The sequence below is a fragment of the Ursus arctos genome, unplaced genomic scaffold, assembly GCF_023065955.2.
Source record: "Ursus arctos isolate Adak ecotype North America unplaced genomic scaffold, UrsArc2.0 scaffold_4, whole genome shotgun sequence".
In the NCBI taxonomy this organism is placed as follows: Eukaryota; Metazoa; Chordata; class Mammalia; order Carnivora; family Ursidae; genus Ursus; species Ursus arctos.
Genome location: NW_026623056.1, coordinates 18,247,892 through 18,262,965, shown reverse-complemented (window position 1 = coordinate 18,262,965; position 15,074 = coordinate 18,247,892). Strand labels below are relative to the sequence as shown.

Here is a 15,074-nt window from a genome sequence, read left to right as displayed (position 1 = left end):
GGACACAAGACAGGTGCGAGCTGATCACCACGTGGGAAGCTCACACCTGTCTCTCCCCAGTGTTTCCGCCCCTCACTTCCAGCAGTGCCAAACTCCAGGCCCAGTGAGGGTCCAGTTGCCAATTTTGAAGCTGTTCAAGGACAGTCGTCCTTCTGCATGGGGCTCCTTCCAACCCAAAGCTGGCCTTCCTTCCTCCCTCTGCAACTCCCTCTCTCATAGGTTACTGGGATTTGTATGCCACTAATTCGTTTATGCCTCTTTGCTTTTAGATTAAAATTACTCACAAGAATCAAGCGCCTATGATGATGGGGCCTCCCCAGAAGAGCAGCTTCTTTTCACTGAGGAGGAAGAGCCGTTCAAAAGACTAAATAATATGTCAAATGCCAGTTAAACCAAGAGAGAAAACAAGAGACTGTAACACACACACACACACACACACACACACACACACACACACGCACATACACGCACACTCATCTCTAACCAGTGGAAGCAAAGCCACCCATCAGGAAGAAATCTTCATCTTGCCGTACATTCTCTCTACTTCAACAATGGCCACACCCCAACAGAGCCAGTATCAACCGAAAATTTTGTAGGAACTTAGGGCCCACCAGGGTGTGGTTGGCTTGTACAGCAACCTCCACATTCCCAGAAGGCCACGAGTGGGACTTTCTGAGACTGAAGGAGAAATCCCCCTTTCTTCCCACCAGTCCTGTGAGTTCCCTCACGGACGCTCACAAGAAGCAGGCTGCAGGTTTCCTGCCTCTGTGGAGATCGGATGTGGCCAAGGGAAAGAGCTCCCATTCCAGAGAATTGACACAAAGGTCCCTCTGTACAGAGACAAACGGCCTCCAACTCTCAGAGCATAACCCTTGGCAGGGCTCGGCAAGCGCACGTTGGTTTCTTAGTTGTCCTTCAAGCAGCAACTTCTCCCTGAACTTGCTGAGGAGGCAGAAAGGCTGTGGAAAGCTGTGTTTCCATTCTCGGTTCTCCACACTGTCAGTGGGCACTTGTTATTTTCCCAAAGCCTTCTCCTGGTGGCTGTGTGTTTGTTTAGACACGGCTCCAAGAGCCCCCAGAGCTGCCTTCACAGCACACCTTAGATGTGGTATTTATTTTCTTAGTTCTGTGAACACCTGGGAGGGAAAGCAGAGAAACTGGGATTTATTTTTCAAATTGGTGTCATAATATTGTGTAAAAAGGGAAGAAAAAAAAAAACCACCCCCAGTTTCTTTCTTTTTCAAGCCAAAGCGTGTTTCCTGTTTGAGCTCCAAGCCCTGGTGGCAGACTATTCCTGAAGGCAGAGAAGATGAGAAGGAAGGGCCTTTTGCTCAGAAGACCAGGAGACAAACCATCAGGTGGTTGCCACCTGCCTCTTTGCACCTACCACTCCCAGAGCATGACCTGAGGGCCCTTCTGGTGGTCTTATGTGTGTGTACATATATGTAGCATATATATTTATATATGTATATATATAAATATTTATTTACTGATGGACTTTTCCTGATTGAAAAAAAAGCATATATAGAATAGGAACAGAAAGCGGAAAAGAAAAAGAAGGTTCTTACTCCCCCATTCCACCATTTCATTGTCAACACATTTCCCTATGGCGATCATGAGATTTAAGGTAAATGAAAACAGCTTCTAATCATAAAGAGACTGAGAATTCCTATCCTGGATTCTCAAAACAGCCACGAAAGATACACTGGACAGAATTTTCTCTCCCATTTGCCAGATAGAGACAGTGAGTCTCAGAAAAGTTAAGAGACTTGTCCATGGTGTCTTAACTAATGTGGTTTGGGAATAGGTGCCACTAAGAGGATATTTATTAGATAGAAGAACCCACATGTCTTAGAATAGGGTCATTTCTGATCACTGAGAAATTATTCCATTCAAATCCAGGTTTCCAGGGAAGAATGAATGTGTAGCACATGTGTGGATGGGACAGGCCCACACAAGGAAATGAGTCCCTCATGATGCTTCCCAGAGATTCTCTCTGGCCTGAACTGGTAAGAAGTTGGTCTGGGTTGAAGGCACTAGACAGATCATCAGATTAAACTCTCCATATGTCAACTCATCACGGTCATCATGGCCTCTTAGTCTGGAAGCACCTCTGGCTGCAGGGATGACCTCAGTTGGAGACTCACAAGAAGGACCAAGGCACCTTCTGCAAGGTGCTGCCAGCCAGTACCCAGAAGGGTCCCGGCAGAGCTCAGTGGGCTTCATGCAGCTGGTGCCAGCATTACCCTTCTTTCCCGAGGGCAAGTCCGTGTAGAGCTCCGTTAGTAGACAGAACCATTTGCCTTGGCACCTTTGCTCCTTGGACCTCCATCCCCTCTGAGATTTCTTAAAAAGACACGTGGGCCCACTCGACATCGCTCCACTGAGCTCTCTCTAACCTCCTTGCACTGAGTCAGGAGCTTTGCACAAAGAAGGGAAATTAAGATTGCGTGTACACCCTGATCCTAACTCCGAAGGAAGCAATCATCTAGGACCATCCTGCTGGACCCAACAGTGCGGAACAGTGGGTGAGGGGAAAACCAGGCCCCCTGAAGAAAGTCCTGAACGCTGGGATCCTTGGTGATGGGACGGACCAACAAGTTCCAGAGTAACAACAGGTACTATCTTGGAAGCCACTTGATTTTGAAACAGAGGCAGGTTCAGATTTGAGGTCACCAGTTCTGAGACATTTACAGAAGTTTTTCCATGTGTTTCAGTCCTGATTCCCCCAAGATTGAGGCTATTGAAACGTGGCACTGTGGACAGGTGAAACTGAGTCTCAGAGCTTCACAGGTCAGAGTGGCCCCTGCCTGTTCTAGTCTAGTGCCTAGGACTTGCAGTGTTGCTTGAGAGACACGTCCCAAGGCCTCCCTAGAGCCACAGAGCATAACAAGGCAGTGGAATAGTACTTCCAATTTGATAACCTCAGTAAGTCTAGTGTTATTGTTTAAAGTGATAATTGCAACTCAGTCCTTAACTACTGTGACCATGGTTTCTTCCTGTAGAGTACCTCACCATAGTGGGCCTCCCAGCAACCTCAGAGGTTGATGAAGAAGGTATTAATATCACAATCTTAATAATGAGACAGTGAAACTTAATGAGGGCTCAGTGACTTCTCAAAGTCACACAGTTAGGCAATCAGGGCAGAATCCAGTCCCTTAGTCTTCATCCTACTCTGACTGTGACCATGCCACAGACATGTTCTCACCTGCCCCCACGGTTCTACCCCACCAGCAATAAAAGTAAGGAAACAGAAAATCTTCAATACATCATGTTGTCCCTGGACAATTGAGCTGAGAGTTGCATCTCATTATGGTTTGGTCTTTGTGGATTTCCTCCAGTGAGTTGAGAATGGAGATAGGCTTAGTAGAATGATTATATTTCAGGTCAGAGACCAGCTCCTCTCAAGATAGTTCTTTCCACAGATGGAAAAGATATGTTAAAATTGCCAAATAAATTAGGAAATACTTGGCAGAATCTGGAAGAGCCTCCAGACTGGCGTTACATAACATGCATATACATTATACATATGCACATTATATAAGGTGACATAGTACTTAATGTGCTGTATATATTATGCAAATTACATATTTGTGAGTAATCACGATAAATATAGAGACCCACTAATCACTTTTTTACACATACTCAGTGACAGATTAGGAAGTTACTTTGCCAGAGTCTTAAAACTTACTCTCTCCTGCTGCTTTGGTTCCAATTCCTGACAAAAATAATTGCATCAACTTTTCCCATCTCTAGCCCCCTCTCCTCTTGGCCAAAACCCTCAGTTACCTCCTGTCCCAGCTAGGCTGTACCTTCCGTGGAACGCACCACAATTGGGTCCATAAAAATAGACTCATGAAGATGGGAAGGATCTAGACTTCCAGATTCCCCTATGTCCCAGGCCTACACCTCAACATTCCCAGGCAAGTGGGTGCCTAATGCTAATATCAAAAGGAGAGAGAAGGGGAGAGGGGAGTGGGGTGGGTGGGAGGGAGGAAGAGGCTACCAACCCTCCAAGGAAGGAAACTTCATAGTGTTCCTTGGCCACCAGTTCCAGGATCCAACAACAACCAATCAGGAAGTTATTTCAAATGTCTAAGTCCCCACAGCATATCTGAGACCCTAATTTCCTAAGATGTGTTTCACAAAATGCTAGTAGCCATAAAATGATCCCTGAAAACAGAGTTCTGTGATCAAGTACTAGCTCCCTTTCTGGGAGAGATATAGAAGGCTTAACTCTAAGAATTCGCAGTAAAGAATCATAGGGGTCCTTTATTTGTCTGCCAACATCTGTAGATTAGAAACACGACCTTATGCCCACCATTTCTTCTTTTTGTTCTCAGGGGAGATAGGAACACACAAGTAACTGTCCTCAGCAATAATGGTCCAAAAAGTACTTCTCTAGGACAAGGAGTCTCCAGTCTTAAGACGCTCTTTAGTTTCTTCTATGTGATTGCTTAACTATTTTTATTGTTCCCCTCTACACGTTTTCAAGCAAGAATCAAAGATCTGGGAGGTGGGGAGTGAGGGACTGGGGACACATGATACTGCTGGGAGTCAGACTTCATCTGTGTAGCTCCAGAGAACAGATCCAGGTCTAAGCAGCCCAGTTATAGAGAGGTTGATTTGTAGTTAATTTAATGACTGCTTTTGGAACTGGCCAAATATGGAAGGGGCTGCCTTCCGGGGGAATGGACAGTTACCCGCTCTTATGGGAAGGGCCTTGACCTGGTTGGGAGAGGAACAAACAATGATTGATCTACCGTGTCCAACAAGCTAATTGAAACTGTTTTTGTCAGCAACAATGTTAAATCAATATCTGTTACTTCCTTGAGAACTAGCATACCTCAGTGTCCCTTGTTTTCTGAAAGAATGAAAATGACTCCCAGAGAGATTTCTGGATCAGTGGGTACTAACCAGTTAGACCACACCTAATACATGGCAGGATTGACCAGAATTGTTGACATCCTCTGCTGACAGCTAGTCATGGTGATCTCCCCTCAGTAGCTTGGAGAGTTAAGGGAATGAGGTACAGTCTTTAGACCAAAAGAGGTTCTGCCTTTCTATTGGGGTCCATATTGGCAGTGTGGAACTCTTCCAGTCACAAATATCAGACCTGCATCTGACCTGCAATAACGAGGAAAAAAGAAACCATCCCACGTCTCAAATATGAATCAAGTTTTAGATAAAACAAGAGAGCAGAATTGTATAGAATTTCACATGGAGCCATTGTTTGTAGCACACCTTGATGTCCCTTCGTGCTGGAGTATGTCTTTCAACTTTCTACTAGAGAGAGAAAACAAGAAAAGGAGAAAGAAAAGGAAATTCCCATTTATTGCTTACTGGGTACAAGGCACCACGTTAAGGTCTTTTCATGTGCTGTCCCATTTAATCCTCAGAACAGCCTATGACATGGGCATTGTACTTATTTCACAGATAAAGGAATTAGCGCATAGAAGGGTGAAATACCTTGTCCAAGGCCAAAAAGGTAGGAAGTAGTAACCGCTAAGACTTGACATGCATCTGTCTCACCAAAAATGTATGCTTTTTCTACTATACTTTAGTGCTTTTAACCTTCTCGTCAGTTCCCAACCCTAGTGAGGGTTTCGCAGCATCGGCAGATTGACCTGCCAGGCCCACCTCTGTACAGCCTCTCGTCATGTCCTACTGAAGAACTTCCAGTGTTCGCTCACATTTAAACTCAGCAGCCTCCGTGGACAGCTGGAACCCCAAACCTCAACTTTACAATCAAATTGGCAGCCCAAGCTTCATCTTCAGTGTTTCAGATTCTAGTGGAATGGGACTCATTTCCCAGGGCTCCCCGATAGATTTTCTGTTCAACTCTGTGAGTGGGAGAGCAGCAAGCAGCCTTCTCAGCCGTAAATGCCATGGTCAACGGTGACTGGCCTGCACGGGGAAGGAGGGCTGGTGTTGTTGAAGGGAGCCTCCAGCAAGAAGGCTCTGCATGGGCTCCTCATTAGTGAGAGGCGTGGGCTGGGCCATCTGTATTCCACAGGAGAACAGAATGGCAGGCTGCCTTTCAGATGCCAAGAGTAGCTATCTCATGGGAAGATCCAGAGAGCTCAAAAAGCAGGCATCTTTCCTCGCGGGGATCTCTGTGGGAAACCAGGGACACAGAAAACCAAGGGTGTTTGAAAATCAACGGCTTGACTCACGGGGCACCCACCCTGGCCACCACTTCATTCCTCATGCCCCTGGTGCAGAAGGGCAAGCCCAGCCCCGCGGCCTCATCTGCTGGCTCAACTCCCTTAGGTGGAGCCCACGACAAACCGACGTCATCCTGAGCTCTGTGGCTGCAGTGGCAGGTACATTATAGCAAGGCCCCAGAGTTTGCAGCGAAGGCTTCGAGTCTCCCAAAGGGCAGGAAGCGCTGTAGCGAGGAGAGCCCATATGATTGGATGCTCAGTGCAGATTCTAAAGAAATAATCAGAAAACGGGAGGACAACTCTAAATGCTCCAAATTAGGAAAATGCAAGTTGGAAGCAAAGAAGAGAACATATAACCCAGTATCAAGCATGTAGTAGGTAACGAAAAAATATATGTTAAATGAATGAATAGCTAAAGTGGGTATCTGTCCTTCTATCCCGGAATGGGTAGGGGAAGGGGAGCTAGAGGCGATGAAAGCTTTTTAACTAACAACTCAGGAACTTGAAACCACAGGATGTAGAGGGAGCTCATGGGGGCCTCTAACTACCCAGACATCTGTTGAATGATGGACACAGCTAAATATGGATCATCAAAGGGCTTTCTAGGTCACATGGAGGGCAGTTTCATGATTCAGAAAATATGAAATTCAACTTGGACAGAAAGACAGAAATATTTGCAATCTACTTCTTAGCCATCAGGTCAGAATGGACAAAGGATACAAAGGCAGCAGAAGCAGAGTTATAACACAGTAAGAGGTCAGCATAATAAGGTACAGATTCAAGAGATGAAAAGACATGGAGAACTGGATTTTTTTTTTTTTTTAGCAGATTTATTTGGGCAAGGGAGCTGAGCACTATAGTTCAAAAATGAAAGAAAGGACCGACAAATCCTTTTTTCTTAAAAAAGCAACTTAAGTTTGAGTTAATGGTAAGATGGACATGTCCAGGCATTAATGAAGTTGTTAGTAGAGAACTATCATTTATTGCGTGGTCCCAGACCTGTTACTTTGATGAGACTGTTGAACTTCACAGGAACTCTAATGAAGTTGGTGGTATACACTTCCCTACTTGACAAACAAGGAAACCGAGAAACAGAGCAAATCTCATAGCAGCAGATCTACCAGCATCTGCCTTCAAAGCCACGTCTATGCGTGCAGTGCCATTGCGAATTCCTCTGCGCTCCCCGCACAGTGGCTGGGATTTACTACCCTAAACCCGTCCCATGCGCACAACTCACTGGCTTCCTTCTCAAACTGGAAATCCAAGTCCACAAAGCTGGAGTGGGAAACCACATTCATCTGGCCGGCCGCAGAGGCCCATTGAGAAGGAGCAGATCTGGGCTGCAGAAGGTACGTGCGCACCTGACCCTCCCTTCGCCCTTCTCTCCCCGAGGCGCCAGCTGGGCCTTGTCCTAGGACCTTACTCAGCCGGCAGACAGTCAACAATGGACAGCTGGTAAAAACTCACCAGATCAGGGTGTTCACATAATGTGAAAGACTACCTTAAAGGATACAGAGAGCGTAGTAAGGATCAGGAGCAAGTGAAATGAGGTCAGGTAGTCAAACAGTAGTCTGAATTCAGTAAAGGAGACGTAAAGATGCAAAAAAATTTTTTGAACTTTTTCCTTTTCAGAAGAACCCAAAAAATCCTGTTAAAAATGGAAACTTAGCAAGAATTACAAGGTGAGGGATAATAAAATGATAATTTCTTTTTTCCTTAGACAAGACAAAAGGAAATTAATTTCTAAACTTTACAATGTAAATGGCTATCCAGAAAAAGACTCCAGAAAGTATGAGTTTTCTCTTGAGGAATTAAACATCAGTACTTTCAAAGTAACTAATGAACTTATTTTTTAAATTTTTTTTAAAGATTTTATTTATTTGACAGAGAGACACAGCGAGAGAGGGAACACAAGCGGGCGGAGAGGGAGAGGAAGAAGCAGGCTTTCTGCTCAGCAGGGAGCCTGATGCGGGGCTCGATCCCAGCACCCCGGGATCATGACCCGAGCCGAAGGCAGACACTTAATGACTGAGCCACCCAGACACCCCGGGTTTTTTTTTTATTTTTTAAGAAAACTGGTACCAGTTGGTTACCAGAAAATGGCATGGTCTTCAAGAAAACTTTTCTTGGTGAACATTTCCTCTCTCCCCAACATTTTTGAGGTAAAAGGATTGAGAACTAACTAAATCTTTTAACTCAGAGCAACATACATCCATGGAAGGTGTTAATAATAGAGGATATCATTACATTGCTGTTTGGAGTTTGCAGTCATCATACGCTGCTACCACTAGGCATGGAGGTAATGATGATAAACCTGAAAGGATTAAGTAATCCCACCTCCCTCCCTCTCCCTGTCAACCTCTTAAAGCTTCCCATCATGGCCATCCAGGTTAAATAAATTTTCTTGAATTAGAATATCTGGGAATAATTTCTTTTTATTATGGAAATTTTCAAACATACAGAAAAGCAGAGCCACGAGTATAAGAACACATACACCTGTCACTTAGATTCAACAGTCATTATCATTTTGCCATACCGGTTTCACTTTTTTTTTTTTTTTACTGAAGTATTTTAAAGTAAATTACAGATGTCATGACATCTCACACCAAAATACTTACACGTCCTTCCTTATGTGGGAAAGGCTGTGTATATCAAACACACTGCTGTCAGAAGATGTCTGGGTGCTCTTGGTAAGCTCGGTCATTTCTCAATCACAAATAGAAGTTAATCAGGACATCACTCTAACACTAATGAGGAGAAAGTTTTGGGTGGAGCCCAAGGAAGGTCTTAGCTGTATTCAGAACGTTCCTGATTGATCTAGAGAGAGGAAAGTCAACACATTAACTAAATTCTCAGAAGACATGCAGTGGGGAAGTGTTATAAGCACTAATGATGCCAGAGAGAAAATGTGAAGCCCTTGGAGGAGGGAGAAATTTACCTGAACGGTGCATGTTCTTATTTTTGAAATAAAAATTATTTAAAACATTGGTAATTACAGAAAGACTGGGCACAGTATTATTTGGGGCAGGTAAAACAGTAAAACACTCTGTCTGTTGATTCCTTTAATCACAGAAAAGACAGTTGTGGGTTTTGCCCCCACCATGTGATGAACATGGCGCTAGACTGGGTGGGGCGGGGGGATAAGCTGCCGAGATGTACAGACAGGTCCTCCCCCTCCACTGGGGCATAACTGAGCTGGAAGTGCATCAACTCCCCAGAGAACGTCTGGAAGCATGAAGATTTGGCTCACTTATGCAGGGTAAGATGTCATTTTCAGTAGGCAAAGAGTAAGGAAAGCAGATATCGTTCCACTTGCTCTGTGCTTCGCTGCTGGGTTCAGGGCAATCCAACTGCAGTGGTTCTGGGCAAGATGGCAGGCAAGGTAGTTGGGTAGTTTGCTTACAAAAATCTGCCCGCTCAGTGATTCTGCCAAACAAAAGAGAAGCAGGCAAAATGAGTGACAGCACGTTACAGAAGAGAAGCAGGCAAAATGAGTGACAGCACGTTCAGCCTGTCTCCGTCAATAAATAAAATAAGTTTCTTTTCAAAACAGCCTAGGTGGCCACAACAACTGGAAATCAAGGCCTGATACCCAGTCTGTGGCGGGTGGACCTAACTGAGCACCCTTCTGGCTTTCCACGCATCAGGAGGAAAAGCATCCTTATCCATACCCCCAGCGCACATCTACCTCTTTTTGGCTTAAGAAACACCCCACCCCACAACCCCTTCCCCCACACCATGAGGTTCATAAGAACAAGCACCACCTTCTTTTTTCATGACGTTGCTGCCATGAGGAATGTAAGTCTCTGTTGACTGACTCGTGTTTCCATCCTCCTGAGAGTAGGAATGTGTTTTCTTCCCAGAGTGCCCCCTCTTTGGAAGCACACAGTCTCTCCTGAGCTCCCTCCTCCAGCCTCACCCCTGGCCCTGAAGCCCAGGATCCGCTGATGGGCGAGAAAACACATGAGCTCACTGGAGCTTATATAAGAGCTCTTGGCAGGCCTTCCCCAGGAGCATGCTCGCATTTGCCTTGTCTAGGCAATGTGATTTTTCTCTCCTCTGTCTCCTCAGAACAGAGAGGCTGATTTGTACTCCTGTTCCGTAGAGGGTTTGTAGCAGGGAGAAGGAAGCACAGCATTCCCTCCTAAATCCCAGTGATTCAAATTGGCACAGTTTTCCTGAGAGGGAGAAATAGTATCTAAAAGACAGAATTCACCTGCCTGTGTTGAGCCCCTTCACGCTGGCACGACCCCCTTCTCTCAGCTCTTGTCTATGAGGAGCCCATACGGCTTCAGTCACCCCGGAGGAGTGGTGAGAGCCGTAAGGGCCGAAGCCACCTTGGCATCTCAGAGGACTCCCTCTCCAGTGCCCCTTCTGAGATGTTTGTGAGCCAGGTCTAGGGCAGAGAGAGACAAAATAGATGGAAACCCTCCTCTTCCCCCAAAGGAAGAAACAAAACATTTATGGAGATCTTTCAAGTGCTTCCATTGGCAAGAAATTGATCCTGCCTCCCAATGACTGGGTGAAAACTCCCATCCTCTCCCAGATGCCATTATCTTGAGGGAGGAAAGAAACTTTAGGAAATTTTGGGGAACTGCACCCTGGAAACTCAAAGAGAAGGGAGGAAAGAGAAAGAAAGGGAAGGCCATGAACCCAACCTCCAAATTCAGTGGATGTTTTGCATAGCTCCCAAGAGGAGAAGGGATTTGGTTCTTCTCCTGCCACTGAGGGAAGAAAAGGAGGGGGAGGAGCCATGGGGCCCTTGGCCGTCATGGGCTCCCCTCTGCTGCCCCAGTCACTCCAAGCCTGAGCACCTCAGGGCAGTGCCAGACAAGATGGAGGAGCTCAGCCTGTGTCTCCTCATTCTCCTTCCTGAGCTTCACAGGCTGTGACCCAAGGCGCTTCGATCCCAAAGGGAAGTGGGGAGATGCCCTCTGCCCCCTCTGCTCCTCTCCCTGCTGCTTCCTGCCTGACACCAAGGAGCAGTAGGGACTTGGGCAAGTGTCAGATTATGTCTCAGCTTTCACACCTGTCAGATGGGGCTGGAGAGGGTAGTTTGTACATTTGTTCATTTACCCGTCAATAAATATTGTGTTATTAAGCAACATCTATTTGACAGGCACTGGACCCTAACTCCTTAACCTGTTTCAACATGATTCTCTTGCTTATTCCCCACCATTTTCCATCACATTCTGCTTTTCCCAACCTCCACCCTCTTCTTCCACTTTTTCTTCTTTCTTTTATTCTCATGATGTTTCTTTTCCCTTTTCTCCCGTGATTCTATTTTTAGAGCTTTCATAGAGGATCACAGGGATCTTAAGGAGACATTTGCCCACTTTGTTATCTCCAGGCAAGACTGTGCTGAAAAGGCCCAGGAAAGATCAGAGAACATAGTCCAGAGCCCAATTTCAGGATGTATTGGAGTGTCTCGCAGCTTCTCCCATCAAGGAATTATCTCCAGTGTCTAACTGAAACCCATCTGTTCAGGACTACTCTTTTTCTCTTTACCTTTGGAGTCGCATCTCTGGCATAGAGCACCTTTGTGGATATAGAACCCTTGGGAAGTTTAATGCAAAACAACGTAGCTGAACATCCCAGACCAGAGGGTACTAGCTTCAGTATGAAAACAACAGAATCAGGAACAAAGAAGGGACCAGAGGCCATGGCAGTGAAGTGGGTTTGAAGTCTGTGAAATCAACAAAAACAGAATAAGCAATAACCCACAAGTATAATCCTACTGGAGTCGCAATTTCAGACCGACCACCTCAATTCACACAAAAAGTCCACTGAGCAGGGAGTTCTGGAATCAGCCCCCTATCAGTGGAAAGGCCCTTCCTTAGATGTCACCCCAGCATCACACAAAGTCCGTGGTCTGTTGATTGTAGTTGAGTTACAAATGGTGGTCATTCAACCTTGGTTCTAATGGGTCCATATACAGAATTCCTCTCCAAAGCCTTTTTTCCTGGCCTCTGGGGAGGAGGCAAGCCAGGTCTACACTTGGACAGGGCCTGATGCTCCAAATGTGGCCCTTTTGGATCTGTGTGAACCTGCCAAGGTGGCCACAGTCTTCATAGAGGCAGTGTGCCCTGTGAGCAGGTCAGCAGACAAGAAGGCAGACTTCAAAACCTACAGCATTTTCTTCTTCCTTTCTTCTTCAGATGGCAGGAGGCAGGAGATGCAACTGAAGAGAAGAGGGTCTGACAGCAAGTTGCTGACCCAGCTTCTAGCACAGCTGCCCTCTTCCACAGAATGGGAAGAAGGAACCTTTTGTGCCTCTCTGTACCATCATCCTCAACACTCGGTAGGTATGTCTGAGAAAGTGTTACTGTTAGCCAGTAAGCCTAATCCCAAAGAAGCCCCCTATAGGGGGCTGCCTGCTAAAGGGGTTCTGACAGATGCTTTTCTCTCTCTGCAGAAAACAAGCAAGACCCTTCTATCTTGGAGAAGTCTGGCCACTTGTTCCGTAGAGGCTGCTGTGGAAGGGAGCCATTCCATGTGCCAGGATGATTGGAGGGATGAAATCCCACCTGGGAAACGAGAGCAACATGGGGAGTAGGCTACAGCCCTGTCTCAGCCACATGGCCTTGGGCATGTCCTTTAGCCTTCTGGCACCTCTCTTTCTCTATCAAACAAGGGGGCTCTAAAGACTTTCCCTCTTCAGTGACCTTGCCTTTACTTGGAGTGAATGTTGCGGCCATGGGAGAGGGGGCAGGCTCCTTGTCCTCACGGGTCTTCCGCCAGGCCCAAGGCCTCCCCCAGCCCTGCTGCCCTGGAGGGCTCCTCCTAGCCCCTGAAAGAATCTTCCCTTCCCTCTTAAGGATTGATCATGCTCAGAAATCAGCTGATTTGGGGGACCAACATGAAAAACAAAATCCTACAAAGAAACTCTTTGATAAGCCCTCCACCTTTACACACACACACACACACACACACATACACACACACAAACACACATACTCGATCCCTGACATGTAAACATTTTCCCTTCTGTATGTCAAGCCTATTTTACCCTTTCTCATTGCCAGTGTGTTAGGAGAGAATCCATTCCCACCACTTCCTTCTGGAGAACTTAGCTAAACCTCAGTGTTTGGGGGTGACCCTGGGCATAGGTTGAAGCTAAAGGTCCTTACGTACCTCACCGGCGGCCCATAAATGCAGACTCTACCAGCCGAGACTGAGGCAGTGACTGGTTAGCACAGTGCCAGGGTCCAGATCCTTCGCTCCTCACTCGTCCACCCCCACTGCCTCCTCCAGCCATAGATTCGCTCTTCTGTCATGGTGGTTGCCTGCTCGAGCCTGCCTGTCTGCCTGCCCAAAGTGCCGTGGATTGTTCTGTCATGTACCGTGTATACATGTGTCCTGACTCTGTGGTTTACTACAAATAAACACAATGGTGGACCGCTGACCTCTGACCTCCTGGTGGTTCCTTTTCAAGCCATTGCTCGAGAAATCAGGATCGTCTGATCAACCACAGGGCACTGGAGACGAGCAGGCTCGTCTAGACTGTTCTGTAGCCTCATCACAGGGGCCCACTGCCAGGGGTTCCACTGATAATGCCAGGACTGGGAAGAATGGAAAGTCTCTGTTGCCACTTTCCTGGTGTGGCAGGAGGGGGAGAGGAGGCCAATTAAATAAGACTTCACTAAACCTTTCATAGACCTCATTTCATTGGTATCTGAAAACTCCCCTATGAAGTGATGAGCATTTTATAGATAAGGAAACAAAGGCTCAGAAATGGTAATTAACTTGCTCAACAAGTACCATAATAAGTAACCTGGTTCTTCTCTCATATCCCAGGGTTCCTGCTCTTGCCTCTAAACCAGTATTTCTCGGGGGGTGGGGGGGCAGTATCTCTCCTGCTAACATCAGGAACACCTGCGGTCCGGATTCCTGAGCCCCTGTCAGACCTCCCGAATCACGGCCTCTGAGAGTAGCACCCTCAAATCTGGGTTGGTACATGGGTCCTTGGGCCCACCGCGCCACACCCTGCTGGGAGGGTAGGACCACTCTGGGAGGACAGAGCCATGCCAACGCTTTAGCAGAGCTCAGACACTGGAGCCTGTGGAAGGGAGCCATGAGGCAGGAGAGACGCGGAGAGGAGACAGGTCTGGGAAGAAGCGAGGCCGAGGACTGCACGTCAGAGTTGGCTGGCCCCCCGCCCCAGAACGTAAACTCCAACAACAGGTCCATCGGCTCGTCTCCAGACTAAGCAGTCTCGAACCAAGGGTTCAAAGTCACACCTGGGTGGGGCTAGGCAAGGAGGTGCGGGCTCAACCCGGCAGCCTCTGGGACAGGGCCTACAGAGATGCGGCAGCCTCCAGAGGAGACCATGGGTGCGTAGCCACTGCTCGCCGGCCTCTGCTGCCTTCTCAGCCCCCATCACCCTGGCCGGCCTAGCCTGACTGGATCCGAAGAGCCATTGTCGTGGCCGTTCCAGGTGCTTCCTGCCACAGTTGACCAACAGTGTTCCAAAAGACCCAGAACTCAGGCCCTGAAGTCTGTCTTCTCCGTGTCCCTGCTGCCGTCCTCGGGGCTGGGCAAGGACTCTGGCCTCAGGGAAACTCACCAAAATGTTACTCACTCCTACCCATTCCCACCACCCTTCCACCTGGATCTGCCGAGTTCTGTTTTGTGCCGTGGAGGCCAGGTGGAGTTTTCTGAAATGACGGTGGGGCTGTGTGTGTGGGGGGGGGGGGGGGTGGCACTGTGGGACAGATGCTTCATTGCGATGGGGGGGGCAGGACAAAATACTGGAAGTAGCTCCAGGGCGGCTCAACTGGGCACATTCCACTACGGTCTCACCAGCCCCGCGGCAGCACTAACAATGTGGGGAAAATATTTTCCTTAAGGAAATGGCTTTTCTGGAGTCAAGAAATCAAGAAAACACCTCCTGTACAGAATTGGATG

At 47.2% G+C, this 15,074-nt stretch overlaps 1 protein-coding gene across 2 annotated transcripts in view; it reads left to right on the top strand.

Moving 5' to 3' along the window:
* Nucleotides 1–2,890, top strand: part of DGKG (diacylglycerol kinase gamma) — a 192,897-nt gene extending 190,007 nt beyond the window's left edge. For both annotated transcript variants that reach the window (XM_026497095.4, XM_057306756.1), the window contains one exon: nucleotides 270–2,890. In XM_026497095.4, the coding sequence (XP_026352880.1) occupies nucleotides 270–368 (99 nt within the window). In that variant the 3' untranslated portion in view covers nucleotides 369–2,890. The remainder of the gene's footprint in view (nucleotides 1–269) is intronic.
* The last annotated feature ends 12,184 nt before the right edge of the window (nucleotides 2,891–15,074 follow it).